At 41.3% G+C, this 18249-nt stretch overlaps 1 protein-coding gene across 1 annotated transcript in view; it reads left to right on the top strand.

Moving 5' to 3' along the window:
• Positions 1 to 18249, top strand: part of LOC126299622 (plexin-B) — a 1140690-nt gene that overhangs the window by 988789 nt on the left and 133652 nt on the right. The window contains exon 6 of the mRNA XM_049991664.1: positions 1477 to 1609. Within this exon, the coding sequence (XP_049847621.1) occupies positions 1477 to 1609 (133 nt within the window). The remainder of the gene's footprint in view (positions 1 to 1476; positions 1610 to 18249) is intronic.

The raw sequence follows: 18249 nt of genomic DNA, 5'->3' as shown, positions 1-18249 counted from the left end.
CTAGTAATTGTCCCCTCTCGGAACGGGAGTTTGCTGGCTGTGATGTTGCTTTTGACAAGAGAGAACGATCCTACAGTGCGGTTCAGAGGACTAGCCACAAGCCATGGGTATGAGAAGAGTTGTAAAACTGCCGTACGTTGCCATACGTAGGCGTAGACTGCGGTAGTTTTCCTAGTAGCCCTGGTCAGATAGGATCGACTTGCGTTACCTATACGTTAGGTTTTTTGCATGCTTATTGAGCATTTTTTTTTCAAGTTATTGGCTTTCGGGCTGTGCCCATTCAACCATGTCAATAGTAATGTCAATTATGACGATACGAAAGTAAGGACAACTCAACACACCTCTGGATCACGGGGTCCCGGCTTCGATTCCCGGTCGGGTTTGACATATTCTCAGCCCGGGGACTGAGGATTTGTGTTGTCCTCATCATTTCATCATCATCGTCATCATTCGTGACAGTGGCTAGATTGGACTGTGTAAAAATTGTGACTTTGTACGGGCGCTGATAACCGCGCAGTTGAGCGCCCCACAAACCGAACATCACAACTCAATACGCAAGTCCATAAGCAGAAAAAATCTCTGACCTGACCGCGAATCAAATCCGGGCCTCTTCGCTTAGCATTTCGCCGCACTGACTGCGCAGCTATCGAAGCGGACTGTACTGAGTTTTACGTATGCTATCACTGTTTTTAGGTTCCCATAGAAACTGGAAGCGGTGGACATCTAGAAACGGAGTGAAGATAAATAAAGGGCCGCATAACCTACAGAACTATTTAGTTCTACATAGTTATCTTCCAGTCTATTACTTAAAAATTAACATTATTTATAGTGAAATTGAAATTTTCAACGTTTAATTCAGGTTTTATTCGAAAATTGTTTATTTGTAAATCATAAAACGCTATTTACATTATTTAAGAATATAAAATATGCACTGGACTAGCACTGAATATTATGTGTGGTTCTAATGATGTGCAGTCCGCCCGCAGTAGCTGAGTGGTCAGCGCGACAGACTGTCAATCCAAAGGGCCCTGGTTCGATTCCCGGCTGGGCCGGAGATTTTCTCCGCTCAGGGACTGGGTGTTGTGTTGTCCTAATCATCATCATTTCATCCCCATCGACGCGCAAGTCGCCGAAGTGGTGTCAAATCGAAAGTCTAGCACCAAGCGAACGGTCTACCCGAGGGGGGGGCCTCGCCACACGAAAAAACAAAAACAAAAAAAAAACAAAAAAAATGTGCAATACAAACAACCAAATAAATAAAAAGCAAAGAGAAGTCGTTGGCTCCCAGTTCCTCTCTTACACATTCATTTGCATTTCTTCCCCTAGCAATGCTACGAATACTACCGGTAATGTTACCGTTTGCTACTTCATTTATGTACTGTACCAAAACTACAGTTCGGTAGTTTCGGTAGAGCGCAACTCTGTGTATAAGCTGTTGTTTATGGCGATTCTGTGATGTTTGTTGTAATGTTGCAGGTGTACGGTGCGCAGCGCCTGTCAGAAGGCGAGCCATTCGTCGCCACGGTGGCTGTCGTTGGGCACAGGCCAGCAGTGCATCGACTTCGAGCAGGTGCTGCCCGATCGCATACCTGTGTCTCAAGTCACAACGGTAAGCCGCAGCTCTCTATAAGAGATCACCTTACTAAAACAAACAGCAATATTTTCTCTGCACAGTGAAGATTTTGTTTCATATACTCAGTTTTCTTTTATATCGCTTTCAGTTTATACGAGGGGAAACCGCCAAAATTTTTCACCTCAAATAACTTCTGTCTTTTTACAGATATTTGTTATCTCTTTTCACGCAGTCGAATATTGACCAAGTCTCACGAAACATAGATCAATGCCTTTTCGTAATTTCAAGAATCACCAATATCCAGGAGTTAACTTTTGTTTAACGAAATTTTGATTACTGAAGCCTCAAACTAGCAAATCTGGATGAGAAACTTTCAGTGATATAATTTGTGGTTTGCATACTTCTTAACAGTGCTATTCATTTGTGTGCAGTTTTACTACAAATTATTGCATTTTTCGAAAGCTGCTATGGTTATTTCGGCTACCTCTCGTGACACCCACGCTGGTTTCGTTTACGTCCAAACGGACTTTGTCACTTAGTAGTCCTACGATTTTCCTAGACTTCTTTACTGTTTCTTTGGCTGTCGACACTACTGTTATCTTCTCTAACGCTTTATTTCGATCGTACATCCCGCTTCTAGTACTTCCATTGCTTCTTCTGCACTGAAGCCAAACTGGTCCTGCAAGAACCTGGAATGTTGTTTGTATAGGATATTTTTCACGTTTAGTGTCTTGATGTATGTTATGAAAAATACGTGTTTTCCTTTGGAGTTTGCTGCACTGCGATGAGTGGAGATACGCACCATCGTATGTGCATTCTCTGTTTTCCTTTTCATTAGGAAAAACGGGGCAGAAATAACATTGTATTCTTGCCGTTGGAAGGCGTTATCTTTTGTGTAACTTAGTCCCCATTAATGAATGCAATGACAGACGAGAAACTTCTTATACACTTACAATGATACGACAAAAGTCATGGGATACCTCTTAAACAAGTCGTTGGAAGTACCCTTCAGAAAGTTTGAGCCAGTTATTATCTGACAGACTCTTATGTTTTCATCACTTTTTTGGGAGTGATTATCACATACACAAGAAAACCTAAATCGAGCAAAGTAGAAGAACCTGTTTACCCATTCGCCAAGTGTACAAGTTAGGTGGGTCGACAATATATTCCTGTCATGTGACGCACATGCCGTCACCAGTGTCGTATAGAATATATCAGACGTGTTTACCTGTGGAGGAATCGGTTGACCTATGACCTTGCAATCAAATTTTTCGGTTCCCATTAGAGAGGCACGTCCTTTCGTCTACTAATCGCACGGTTTTGCGGTGCGGTCGCAAAACATAGACACTAAACTTATTACAGTGAACAGAGACGTCAATGAACGAACGGACAGATCATAACTTTGCGAAAATAAAAAAAGTAAACTTTTCACTCGAGGGAAGACTGGAACCAAGGACCTCTCGTTCCGCAGTTGCTCACGCTAACCGCAGGACCACGGCGCTCCTGAGCTCACATTATTCTTGATGCTGCCTATCTTGCGCATGCAGTACTCAGTTTGTATATTTTGCTTATTTTTTTCATAGTTCCACACAACTTCCTGTTTTCTCGATTGATCTGTGTTCAGTTTTTCAGGGCCTATCCACTGTGCCAACTTATAACTAAATCTGAGGGGGTGCGATGGGGAGGTTCCCGTGTTAGTAACGTCGGAAACCTGTTCACATGAACCACCTAAGTACAAATGATAGCTCCGCCAATGCATTGCTCTTTCATACTTTGAGTACGCGATACTACCGCCATCTCTGTACGTGCATGTCTCTACCCCATGACTTTTGTCGCCTCAGCGTGTATGAGACGCAGGAGAGTTGAGACCTGTTCATAGCGTAGGAATATAATATTATCGAGTAACAGATTTGAAAGTAGTTGTCTCACACCTCCCTGATCGTTAAGAGACTACCCTTATAGCGTGCGTCTGACCCAATATATCTGTATTTCATCGGCATTTGTTTTGGCACGAACGTCTTTTATCTTCTCCATTTATTTCTAAGACACATTCAGCAACAGGATAATTATTTCTTACTGGCATCCACTTTATTGCAGCTTCATTGCGCTCTAGTTTTCTTTTTTGTTCGCTTCTAATCTCCTGACGACACTGAGATCATTAGAGATGGAATACAAAGTCAGATTTTCTTTCAGTGTGTGGAAGGAATGGGCCCTGGCCATATAAAAGGAATCATTCGCGGCGTTCACGTCAAGACAACAAAAATTTAAATAAAAACGCAGGGACATTTTAACGTGATTCCTCCGAGGTAGTTGTGAGGCTATAAGGCTACACCATGCTACTCTATCGTTAACAGGCAACCTAGGTAGGGAAATTGTGTGGAACAAGTAACTCATTTCTAATTAATTATGGTTATGACATGTGGTGCGAAACTCACGCCGCCTCTTTATTGTGTCAGTAATCGAACAGAAGTTCAGTGTAACTAGTGAATGAATCAGTACGTTTGAGCCTGTTAGTCAATTCAGCCATTATGTTACTAACTTCCGAATTAAAGACAAATATTTGTGGAACCGTGGAACTTTGTCGCACAGTGTGACATACAACATAATAACGCCAGAATGAAACGTACTTGACAGATATATAATGGTGTTCAAGATCGAACTCTGTCTTCGGAAAACACGCCGCAGGAAATGAATTGCAAATTGTGTAGACAGCCGATGGAATTTTTCGTTTGACAATCATTTTAATGTACTCTTTTCGCTGGTCGTGTAGGGCCGCCTCTCATGCAAATTTTATCTGCGTCTCCATCGGCACCCCTGCGATTTACATATCACTCAGTAGTCGGTAGCGGATGGTTCACTGCATGAGCCAATCTGTGACGGGCCATGCGAAAGAGAATTTCTAAATGCCTCGTAGCTGGCTCTCGTCTCCGTCTTTTTCAGTTGTATCACCTGTCTCTTTTGCGCGCAACGTGTCAGCATTTCACACAGTGTACAACGGGTTTAACTAAACGAGTCTGACAAACGTTGGTTGCGCGGAAGCCATGTCGTACCTCATCTCGTTTCTGGGACTTTGATTCTAAAAAGCCAGATGTGCAGCGGGGATGGCGGTTATCAACGAACAATCAATTTTCAGTACTATCTTTATTTTTTCACATCAGTTTAACCTGGCTGTTAAAACAGCTCAAAATAACCGGTTTTCAAATAACCTACTTTCGGTTGTTTATTCCTATTATTTCCTTTAATAAACGTAGAAATCGAACAAAGATTGAAAAAAATATGACTCAGTCAGTGTCAAGATACAGAGAATCACACTATTAAATTAAAGACGCAAGTAAAAGAAAACGAAGTCCGTCCACCGCCTACTGCTTTTCTCGAAGAATGGTAAGTGGCTGAATGGTACAAAAAATCACCATTATTCTATTGATTCTAATTTTTTTGGAACCCTGCTCAAAAAGAATGTTGTAATAGGGGATCATACCACCATTTGGGCGTTACAAATAATCAAGCTAAAGGTGAAAACAGAGGTTAAAGAGCCCTGTTTTTCTTGTTGATTTGTCCGTTCTCAAGGAGTACAAACAGATAAAAGACATATTATGTAGACACAGGCAACAGATCAGCTACTATCTGTTTTTACGCTATGAATGAACTGTTCTTAAGTTTTTTATTTATTACTGTTACTATAAGTACTATAAGTGCCTTCCTGTTACTATAAGTGCCTTCCTCTTTTATTATTTCATAGAAATGGCAGACAAACCCTTAGTCTTTTAAGACAAATGATGCATTGTACTTCATTGCTAAGAAGGGAACCTCCCCATCGCACCCCCCTCAGATTTAGTTATAAGTTGGCCCAGTGGATAGGCCTTGAAAAACTGAACAGAGATCAATCGAGAAAACAGGAAGAAGTTGTGTGGAACTATGAAAAAAATAAGCAAAATATACAAACTGAGTAGTCCATGCGTAAGATATGCAACAACAAGGAAACTGCGAACTTAGAAGCGCCGTGGTCGCGTGGTTACCGTGAGCAGCTGCAGAATGAGAGATCCTTGGTTCAAGTCTTCCTCGAGTGAAAAGTTTATTTTTTTTATTTTCAGGCAATTATCAAAGTGCAGGCCCTCACACATAATCAACTTCGCTCTCTAAAGTTCCACGATATGTTCGGATTTGCTTGGACATGTGCAGGATTTGACGACACACGGAAAAATTTGAAAGGGTTAAAAACATGTTTTGACAGAGCACAGGGAAAACTCTGCGACTGTGAAACTGTTGTATTCATTTGCTGCAGTTTATGCGACAAACTCTTATGTTTTCATTACTTTTTTGGGAGTGATTGTCACATCCACAAGAAAATCTAAATCGGGCAAGGTAGAAGAATCTTTTACCCATTCGCGAAGTGTAGAAGTTAGGTGGGTCGACAACATATTCCTGTCATGTGACGCACACGCCACCACCAGTGTCGTATAGAATATATCAGACGTGTTTACCTGTGGAGGAATCGGTTGACCTATGACCTTGAGATCAAATTTTTCGGTTCCCATTGGAGAGGCACGTCCTTTCGTCTACTAATAGCACGGTTTTGCGGTGCGGTCGCAAAACACGGACACTAAACTTATTACAGTGAACAGAGACTTTCAATGAATGAACAGACAGATCATAACTTTGCGAAAATAAAGAAATTAAACTTTTCGCGCGAGGGAGTCTTGATCCAAGGATATGTCATTTTGCAGCTCCTCACGCTAACCACGGGACCACGGCGCTCCTGTGTTCACAGAGTGCTTGGTGTTGCCTATCTTACGCATGGACTACTCAGTTTGTATATTTTGCTTATTTTTTTCATAGCTTCGCACAGCGTCTTCCTGTTTTCTCGGTTGATCTGTGTTCAGTTTTTCAAGGCCTATCCACTGTGCCAACTTATAACTAAATCTTTGGAGGGGGGGGGGGGGGGGGGGGAGGGGTGCAATGGTGAGGTTCCCTTGTAAGTCACTTCGTAAAAATATTTCCAGCCTAGACTTGGTACCATTCTGCAATATAGCGGATGTCCAGAAATGACACTGGGAAACTATGGTTTAGACCATCTGGGGCCAAATCTTGCATACTGCACATACTGCCGTACCTTACGGCGCGACATACGGCAACAGTGACATAATTGTCTCAGCAATGCTGTACCAATTCTTATGTCACCTGTTTGTTGCTCGTTTTTGTCTTCATTGTTATTAAAATAGCATTGATCGCTTTTCCTATTTCCTATAATAACGCATTATTTCAAGCTAAATTAAATTTTACGAATAAAAATTACTGGTTTCTTGAAAAAGGTTTGTTTAAAAACGAAAAATTCTTAGCACTAATGCTATGGCCAACTGATGTTTCGTTTCCTACTCGGTTACAGGTAAAAAATAAAAAAAAACACCTGTTATAACCGAGACCAAACAAATACCGAAAGATAGCGGTTATTCAGAACTAAAGTACCGTATCGGTTTTCCATCCCTAATGTGCAGCTCTTGCCCGGCGAGTTGCACATAAAATAACCGTATTCTTCCAAAACTAGTGCTTTTGACGCTGTACATAGCATTCACGTCAGCATTTCGTCAGTGGAACATAAAAATCGTGGAGACAACGAAGTCCTTCCGGACGCTACAGTAAAAATTTCTCGTCACGATTATTCCATTAAGTCAGAATGGGATTCTGTGCTCGAAGATCTCTCACGCTAATGATGTAACGCGTGAGATCGCTCCCCTAACGACTCTTCCTCTTATTTGTTTGATTATACGCTCCTCTGTGAAGGGGGAGAGTAGTCACGGGCAGAGTAATGAAGCTATACGGTTCCACGCATCACTTACTTGAAAAGCTCTTCACAGAAAATTCATTTTCATACGTGCGATTCAGCCTGCTGCTATGTTACAAACGTGCTCCCACATCATTTTCGCTCTATATAGTCGGTCGACTTCTTCGCTTATTGCATCATTAATGGCCTGAAGTATATTTACATATGATGGAGAATTTTATTTACAAATGTGTATTGAGCACCATCTGGATTTTACTGTGTTTCATTTGCTATTATCGCATTACGCGTTCTGCTAGTAATGAACAGTCTGTCATTTCATCGATTTATTTTTTTCTCTTACTTACGATTAGTGCTGCAGCGTGTTAAAACAAGTGTCAACGCACAGTACAGTATGCTGCCTCTGTGTCATCGTATTATGGACCCGTGCTATTGTTATTAATACAAAATACAGTTCGTTATAATTTCTCATCACAATTTTTCGAGCAGTGGTAGTCTGTAGCGCTCTTTTGTTCCTGTGGTTTCGTGATTTGATTAATCATATAACTGTAATCGTCCCCGTCAGTCATGCCATAACTGAATGGTCAACTTATCTGACTGTCACACGGAGGACGACGTGCGATTGTCTGTGGAGTTATCCGTGGTGGTAGAAACAGGCTCCACTAAGCCTTGCAAAATGACAGCTGAATTATTTGTATGAAAATTATAATTTTAAAATATTCCATTAACAGTCTCCACTTCCTCCCCTCCCCCAATCTGACTCAAAGAATCCCCTTTTCTCCCATATCCACTGTAATCAGTTTGTGTCTGACGTTTAAGGTCCGAAGTTGCGACCGATGTTTGCAGGCAGCTAGCATAGCTCTCCACAGCGAAAGCAAATCTTTTTAAAGCCTCTTCTCCTCTATAAAAAAATGCCTATGTGTGTGTGTGTGTGTGTGTGTGTGTGTGTGTGTGTGTGTGTTTTTTACGGGTGCTCTACGACGAGGTTATTAGTATTGAAATTAGCGTACGGTACAGATCTCTATAGCACCCCTCAGCATGTCAATAATATGTTCTTAATTTTAATTAAGGCTAAAGTTATGATTTCTTTAAACGTGTGGGATTTTCCCGTCCGATAAACAGCTTCAGACTTTCCACGTCCTTTCTCGAAACTACTGAATTCACAGAAATACAATTTTTCGTTTATTGCCAAATGATCTTATTCTGCAATGGAGTGCGTGGGAAGTGTATAAGCTTCCGAGAACGACATTTATTTGCCATTTTCGTCAATATATAACTCGTAAGAAATATGAAGTTTGAAGTCTCAATCATCTCCAAAAACCGCGAAAATAAAACATTGTAAAAAACGGTTAGATGTTTTGTGAAATTATTTTTCTAAAAGTAAGTAATAAAATAAATTAGAGAAACATTTGATGCGCTTTTTGAATGCTCTTCGAAATCGTGTACAGCGAATGAGACTGTACTGTCTGCTTAATCCAACAGACAAATACCTGCAGTACTCTTCGAAATTCTAAAAGTCTAAGCTAAACATTGAACTTTAAATTCTCAGTTGATTACTTATTTGCTGTACATGATTTCGAGGATCAGTCAGAAACGCGTTAGGTTTTTCTGTAATCTATTTTATTTCTTACTTTTTGGCAAATCATTTCACAAAACATTTGACCGTTCTTTTTTTCAAATATTTTTATTTCAGCAGAAGCTGTTCGTTAAACAGTTCAATTTTCCACCAAATCACTAATAAATTTTTCTTAATTATCCTAATTACTCTCAATCAATTAAACTTTTTTTGTTTGGAGAGCTATACTTCATGATGGTCAATTTGATACTCCCATTCGTTCATTTCCCACTCTTAGTCTGGCTACTAAATTTCAGAAAACAATTCAGTGTGTAATTTCTAGGTTGTTTTGTTTTCGCCCCACTCAAACATTTGACCATAAATTTTGAAGTTTGCCAATGGTATAGATGTGTACAGTGTTTCCTCTCTGATTCTCTTTCGACTAGTTTCACTGCACGTCGTACAGCACGCGAAAGTAAACATTACACGAATCTCTAACTGAAACGGCTCATTGAGAACTAGCATGCACTAGCGCTTGGCGCCGGGGAAGTGGCAACATAGGCTCTCATTGGTGTATTGCCGGCGGGAACAGTCCAGCTGCTAACTATAATACTTTTAATCTGATCTCAGCTAATTTAAATAACAGATGTCGTCGGAGTTGTAGAGAGCAAAGCTGCATCCTTTCCTCAGACCATTTCTGAGCCTCTATTCCAACGGGAATATGTCCCATCAAATGCTATCTGGAATACATTATTTTCAGCACAGAGAATACGGTTAGTCACTGTTCTGCCTGTGTCATGACATTATGACCCCCTATTATCTGGACAAACAATTTCCTAGAAGTCAGTAGCAACTACCTATCGACTCTCTTCCACATCATTCGCTACGTTCCAACGCTCGCCCGTCATATTAACAATCTGAGCGAAGTGGCGTAGTGATTAAAGTGCCGCGCCCGTATCCGGGACGAGAGGCTTTTTCTTTATGCCAGCCATAACATCAAGTTTTAGGATTTCCGTAGTTTCCTTAAATCGATTAAAGCGAATGGCGGGTCGGTTCCGTCTCTAGTGACCTCGTCGTTGATGAGAAGTTAAAGTTTCGTACCTTCTTAACTGAACGTTCTGCAGAATAACGAAATATATTAAGCTGTAACCCAAGAATAAGTAACAATGTCAGTAGTCAAATAACAATCAATGTAATGGTATGATATTACATGAGGGTATTTTTGATCCGTCGTTGCAACTACAAAAATGCGTGATTTTTTCTCCAGACGCGTTTCGCTTTATTGAGGTGAAGCATCATCAGTGGTAGTGATTTGTTCGGTTGCTTTCTCGCTTACATCGGAAAATGCCGTCTGCTAGGACATCGTTGTTTTTCTATGTTAGAGACTGATAGTTTTCGTCTACTTTTTAGATGTACTGCAGCACTATGCATTTCTCACAAAACACTTTTATGCACACCACTATATTCTGTTTCTTTTGGTATTTTCGTGCTTTCGTAGACATACTTGAAGTACGAAAACAAACAGAATACAGTGGTGTGCATAAAAGTGTGTTGTGAGAAATGCATAGCGCTGCAGAACATCTATAAAGTAAACGAAAATTATCAGTGTCTAACACAGAAAAACAACGATGTGCTAGCAGACGGCATTTCCGGATGTATGCGAGAAAGCAACCGAAAAAATCACCACCACTGATGATGCTTCACCTCAATAAAGCGAAACGCGTCTGGTGAAAAAATCACGCATTTTGTTGTTGCAACGACAGATCAAAAATATCGTCATGAATTATAAAGCAACTACGGACAGTATGGTCACACGAATGAAGAAGATATGATATTAATTTAATAATTGTCATTACGCTATACTTATCTTACTTTTAATGATAATGCTTACTATGTTCTGCTTCCGGATTGTTTAATATTAATCGCTTTTCTTTCTACCTTGCTATAAACGTACACTTTAAAATAATGATTCTGTTACAAATGGCATTAGTCTCCGCGTTACGTTGTATAGATGGAACACGACGACACGAATTCGATCACCTAGAAGTTGTGTTACATACTTGTAACACGAAAGTTAAGTTAATTGTACACTGTGAGATGAGTAGGCTGGTAGATGATATTCATCAAATGGGTCTCTCATTTTTCCCTTTGATGTAATGGTGCTACTACCGACAGCGATAAGATCACAAAATTCCAGTTTGTCCAGCAATAATTTCGTTTTATAAAACTTTGCAATTATTTTAGTACCAAAGTTCGTATTATGTGGCGTATATGTTATGCTTCTCCTACGAATCTTTCATGGTATCGCAGCTTTTTCGACCACCAGTGAATAATCATATTTCATTTATTTAATCGTGCCAGAAGCATCGTACATAAAATCAGATTGATTAACACATACATATCAAGTATATAACGAAAAAAAAGGAGTATAAAAGTATACAGATATATAAGCAGGGTCAACTAGGTTTTTTTTTTTAATTTTAGGAAGTCTTGGACCAGAACCTGGCCACGTCCAGCGCTTCCGGGGTGGCATCCATCAAATCCCTCATGGTGCAGGTGCTTGGGCACAGCACACACTGCGTCAGGTGGATGGTGGTTTGAGTGTGTCCACACTCACACAGCGCCGGTTCTTTTGAGAGGCCCCATTTGCGCATATTCTCTTCGGATCGTGTGACACCAGAGCGCAGCCTATTAAGAGATTTCCATGTCGTCCATCCTTCCACATGGCCGAGAGGAAGTTCTTCGTTTGGAACTAACCATTCCCCAACGTGTTCGTTTTCTTCTCGCCACATTACCAGCCTCGCTTGCTGCGGTGTCCCGACGATGTTTTCTGCTGTGTGCAGGAAGCTTTTTCTAGATTTTAGTCGACGGTGGGCTGGCTGGTGTTTGTACAGCGGGTGGGCAGGTGAGGTCAAGGCCTTTGTCTTTTCCTTCCTGGCCGCTACTTTCCTTCTAATATCTGGGGGGCCACACCTGCCAGGCAGTACAGTTTATCAGCAGGGGTTGGTCTCAGACAGCCTGTGATGACGCGGCAGGATTCATTAAGCGGTATGTCCACTTGCTTGGCGTGGCTAGAATTGTACCACACTGGGCACGCGTACTCCACTGCTGAATAGCACAAAGCGAGAACTGTAGTTCTCACTATTCCAGGCTGTGTCCCCCATGTAGTGCCCGTTAGTGTGGGCACAATGTTGTTTCTCGCGGCTACTTTGTGTTTAGTGTTCATGCAGTGCTTTTTGTAGGTGAGTGCTCGATCCAAGGTGACGCCTAAGTATTTTGGTGTTTCGCAATGTTCCAGGGGCACTCCTTCCCAGTTAAGTTGTAGTCTTCTTGCACATTGTCTGTTCTTTAGGTGGAGGGCGCAGGTTTGGGCTTTCCCTGGGTTGGGTTTAAGATGGTTCCCCTTATAGTAGGTGACAAGCTGTTCGAGGGCTTCTGACGAATTGTGTTCAACAGTTTCAAAGCTGTCTGCTTGAGCGGTAATGGTGCAATCACCTGCATATATGAAGCTTTCGGTGCCTTGGGGGAGGAGCTGGTCATTAGTATATAAATTAAAAAGTTTTGTGGCCAGTACGCTTCCTTGGGGGAGGCCATTTTTCTGTATCCTCCACCGGCTTCTCTGTCCCTGAAAATCCACGAAGAATCTTTGATTCTGGAGTAGGTTTCCAATTAGTAAGGTGAGTCTGTAGTCCCTACTCATTGCGTAAATTATCCCCAGGAGCAGTCGGTGGTTGACTGTGTCGTAGGCTGCTGATAGGTCTAGGAAGACACCCCCGGTGATCTTCCTGTTCCCGAAACCATCCTCTATGTGTTGCGTTAATTTTAGCACCTGTGACGTGCAGCATTTGCCCGTCACAGGTGCTAAAATTAATGCAATGATCATATTAAACTGGCTTATGAAGACATTTCTGTTAACTAGTATTCACTAAAAAGCTACGATCACTTCCGACTTTGTAGTTGAGAGGAAATTGCAATGACTCTTATTGACGCAATAGACTACCGAAAGAATTAAAAAGTATAAGTAGCCTCTGCTTGGTGCGATTGACCGTAAGGAGCTATTCTGTCTATACATGTGCAGGGTCGGACAATTGACACTTGAGAGAGAATGATTGATCGTCGCCTGAAGCGTGTCTGCCGCAGCGCGGCGCAAGGCTTCTTACGCTCGGCTCCACTTCAATTTGCGTCCGTTCCGCAGGGAGCGATTATTTACTTTGAGCTGTTTAGCTTGAGCGGAACGGCTACCTGTGTATATTTGAAGTACGTCAACGGGCCCTCTGATTCCATCCCAGTCGCTGTGAGTATCCTTTACTCGAGCACCTCTGGAAATGAATGCCTGCGTTCCACTTAACTGTTTGAGAGTTATCTGCAAGTTCCTTTGTCAGCGGTGACGCCGTCTTCTATCTCTGCTGATGCTCTAACAGCTTACTGCCTCGGCAGTGGAGCTCCCCACCTTTAATTAAACCAGTCTGAACTAATAACAAATGTTTTCGTTTCCTGTTCTTACAGAGAACTCTTCGTATAATCTCTTTGTATACGGAAGTCCAGTGACGAAAGAACGAAGTGCCGATTACTGACTGGCGTCGTGTTGTGTTGTTGAGTTTGGATGTTTTTACAGAATTGTTTTAAACACAGCCCGGTTTTATAAACGATAATGATCAGCTTACACAGAAAGGGGCATATTATAAAACAAAAACAATTGATTTTTCTATGTTTCTTCTGAACAACAGATAATGTCAGATTATTAAGCAAATTTTTCCCTTTGCCACAATATTCTCACACACTGGACATCAGTTGCCACAGCCGAGACGATACGCCGAGTCTCATTCAGTTTGGACGCTCCTAAAATTCCATAAGCGCCAGAGAGAATCAAAACAATGTTTCCGATATGTAATTGTACATGACACCATGGTTAATCCTTTTAAATTTTCTCCATGCCAAGAGTTTTTGAGACACCACATTTTTACAATTTTTTTAATGAGACTGCAGTCAATAAGTCTTGAAGATATGAGTACAGAATATAACACTTGTTAAGGTTTGCACTGAAATGTCTCGGAGAACTAATCATGAAATATGCTAAACCTGCCAACACAGCGCAATTAGGTGATATTTACTGAGCAATGCCTACAATTTTTGCGTTCTCTTTTAGCACATCGCACAGCTAGTTTTTGAGAAACATTTCACTGACAACTATCGAGTGTTAAAACACTGTAATCTTCTTTTCAAGAGCTCTATATTTCACTAAATATTACTGCGATCCATTAAAAAAAGAAACCTGTTGCTTCAATATTTGGCTGTGCAAATAGGTGCAAATATAAACTATTCTCCACAATACTTCCCCACTACGCAACCATTACTTATTGACATCCTTTTCCCGATATTTTGAACCCTTCGTGAAATATTATGATGATTAATTCTGTATATCAGATTGAAAAATGGGAACTTGCATTTGCAATAAAAATCTGATATATCAAAGCTTTATCAAAGAATTTTGTAGCCTCGTTGGAAGTAAAGTAAAACGAATATCCTATGGATGTCAGCAGAATGTAAATACGTTAATACCGCCACAGCAACACTAGAGAATACTATTGCCATATGACTAGGTAATGGAAATGAGCGTTTGGCGTAATTGGCCGGGAGGCCACTTGCGGGGCAGGTCCGGCCGCTTAGGTGCAGTTCTTATTACATTCGACGCCACATTGGGCGACCTGCGCGTCGGATGGGGCTAAAATGATGATGAAGACAACACAATACTCAGTCCCTGAGAAAATCTCCAACCCAGCCGGGAATCGAACCCGGGCCCGTAGGATAGCAATCCGTCACGCTGGTCACTTTTTTTTCATTTTATTTGTTGCTGATCGTTGTGTTTGGTCGCTGCGGACGTCACATGGCATCCGCTGAAGTCCGTTTGGTGGTCTTTCCGTTCAGTTTTTTTGTTACAGAGGCCAACCAGCTCTCTGACCGAACACGCTGAGCTACCGTGCCGGCGACTCAGCTATCGGGGCGTACATATGACTAGGTAAAACTGCGTGATTTAGCATGGCATGTATCCGGTCGTCATAGATTTGAACTAAATCACGTTGTAGCAGCAACGACAAGCTAAAGGTATTCTTCAGCACAAGAAATTTGTCGCAAAGTTTAAGCTGCTTCGTGAGTGCTTAATGATTTTTATCTGTTGGTACGAATGATAGATATTTCGTAGCTGAAAAGCCACTTTGCTTCCGTCATATTTGCGCTTTGTGACAGCTTAATTAACAGTTTAGAATATTAATGAACTCTTTCCTCGCAGTTTCGCAGAACAATAACAAACTTATGAATGAAAAACACGAATTGCGAATGTACTGTAGTATTTATTTTCCTTGTAAACCGAAAATCGGTTCAGAAGAAAAATAAATACTGTAGAACATTCTAAGTTCACGTTTTGCATTCATAAATATAAATAACTTTTCCTGCGTGTTTATCAAAATGACCAGTTAGAGAACCTTGTGCCTCAGTTTAATTTTTATTTTTCCCTATCGTGCTTACACGTAGACAGGTAAAAATTTAACCGCATCATTTTGGTTGATAGATGACATCACTGTTAATTACACTGCAACGTGGCAGCAAATGAATTAAGTGCTTATCTCCGCCATACAAGGACATTTAGTCGCAGGCTGCTTTTAACTGGTCGCCAGGAAAAGTGCCAAGCGTGGGCAAGTGAGAAGAGCCTCTCTTTCTACTGCTGGACTGCTCTTATGTGTCTCCTAGCCATTAAAGGCGTACGAGCTTTCTTTACAGATAAGACTTCATCTCCCCCACTGTAAGTTCTGCCTTATCCTCTACCCACCCCCCACCCCACCCTTTCCAGCCACACAAGCCCTACCACTCTCCCCCCTTTCTTTCCGACATCTTCCCGTCCCTCCCCCCCCCCCCTTCTCCCTCCCCCCACCGTTCACACTTCTTCACTCTTCTTCAGTAGAACAGGAAAGCAAACCTTCTGAATTTTATAATATAACCTAAATGTAGTTCATTATCTTTATACTACCAGGCGAATAGGCGAAAAGTGCTTCCATGTACAGGTATCCAGTCCTCCGCTGTGTAACATGGTCCTTAGATTATTTTTGGACTGTACGTTTTTGCACGCATATCGATCAACATTAGCCTGTAAATTAAAAATATTTACAAAATGCGTTTGATCAGCAATATAAACATTAAATATTTAATCACGCGGATATATCAATTAAAGTAATTATTACCCTATTACATATTTGCGTATTTGGCCGTGCGAAATCGGAACGTCGCGATTACACTGTTACGCAGTTTAGGAATAAAATTAAATCTCCGAATTATAGCCCTGTGATAAATGACCTCATATCATTTCATTTAACGATTGCAAACAAATTACACATGAATTCGACAAGGCCTGACGAATTGGTCACTGTTTTCTGGAATTATTGCATTTTTATTATTAATCTCACCTATATGAATGCTTACTTTCGGAGCGAAATTGACTACATTGAGGGTGAGAGAAATTTAAGGAACGAAAATCAGTAATCGCTACCAACGACATGGAGGGCAGTACAGATTGTTTCGCACGTTTTTCTTAAGGCTGTTGCAACTTCTCTGCGTTACTAACAAAGGTAGTAGTCATAAGGAAACAACCAGCTGAAAAAGAAATAGGTTTGCGCCTCGGATACAAAATCCCAGTTTCGTATTCCCTATAATTTTGCAATTATTTCTTCGAAAATTCTTCTAGCAACCCTTCAACTCTACCGAGCGAGGTGACGCAAAGGTTAGCACAGTGGACTCGCATTCGGGAGGGCGACGGTTCAAACCGGGGTCCGGCCATCCTGCTTTAGGTTTTCCGTGATTTGCCTAAATCGCTCCAGGCAAATGCTGGGATGGTTCCTTTGAAAGGGCGCGGCCGACTTCCTTCTCCTAAACCGATGAGACCGATGACCCCTCTGTTTGGTCCCCTCGGCGAAATCAACCAAACAACCTTAAACTCTCTCAGTACGTATCCAGTCATATACTTGCAAGAAGAGAGAAACCTCTCTTATAAAAAGGCAATACCGTTTAGCCAGTAAATAAATTATATAAAAAAAGATAAGTTAACCCTCATCAGCACAAAGGAAACCACCGACTCCACCTTCAAAGTCAAGTAGGTATTACATATGTAAAGAGATCTATACCGAAGCACCGGTATAAAAGCTGTGTTCCGCCAAACACGTAAGCTGGCCCAAATAAAGTTGTTCAGTAGATACCTAATACAGTGAAGGCATCGTTAAGCTTTTCCAAGCGATTTTTTTGAAGTAGCTGAGATATTTTGAATTCATTAATGAGAAATCAGGTTGATATGCGCATCCCACCATCCTGATGCTGCTTTTCCACTGTCTCGCTAAATCACACCAGGCGAACATAGGGACGGTTTCTTAAGAGGTTTCCTCGCCCTTCCTTGACAGTTTCAGCTAATGCACTCTCTCTAACGAACACATTGCCGACGGGACGCTAAACTCTAACCTTCCTTCATACTCTTGGAAATGCGTTGCGTGGCGTTGACTCGATTGACCAAGTCGACGGATAGCACCTGAAAATACTGGTGCATGCAGTTTCTATTCTTAAATCTTCTCTGCATTGGTTCCTGGAAGATCTTCGAAACTCTACAGTTGTTAGTTATCTTGTCTGAAATTGAAAGTTTGAGAACCGTGGATGCAGTACTGCAAGGTTTACAATTTAAACAGCAACCATCTACGAGGGTGGCTTGAAAAGGTTGATTTGAATCAAGCCATGACTGGTTTCGAACTTCTTTCACCTTTAATAGCTTTTATCAAAACAGTCATGGAAAGGTTTCAGAGGTGAAAAGAACTAAATCCTTCGTGAATTTTACCGAATTGTGAAAGAAAATTTTGTCTGTCCTAGTGCAGAAACCAATAACGAATGCAAAACGTAGTCCCAGCAAGTTGGATTTATAAGAAATCGAAACCGGTCATGGTTTTATTCAAATAAACCTTTTTAAGCCATACTTGTGACTGCGATATTACAGTGCCTTTGTTGTTAAGAAGAACGATGGAATGTTCCTTCCGACATGCATGCATGTTCTTAACAACATAAGCACTGCAATATCGTATTTATCCGCCAGTAACAAACAGCGACTTTCAGTTAAAAAAATTTAGTAAGGTTGTACGCAGGAACTATGACAGATGGAAGTTTGAGTGTAGCCGTGAGTAGTGCACGGATCGCCGGCACGGTAGCTCAGCGTGTTCGGTCAGAGGGTTAGCTGCCCTCCGTAATAACAATAAACTGAGTTAATGGATCAACGACGAACTGGAACAAGTGTCATAGGACGCCTGCCCCTCAAAAATTATAAAG

The sequence above is a fragment of the Schistocerca gregaria genome, chromosome X (genome assembly GCF_023897955.1).
Source record: "Schistocerca gregaria isolate iqSchGreg1 chromosome X, iqSchGreg1.2, whole genome shotgun sequence".
Lineage (NCBI taxonomy): Eukaryota > Metazoa > Arthropoda > Insecta > Orthoptera > Acrididae > Schistocerca > Schistocerca gregaria.
Note: the sequence above shows the minus strand (reverse complement) of the source record. Positions and strands in the feature narration are given on the sequence as shown.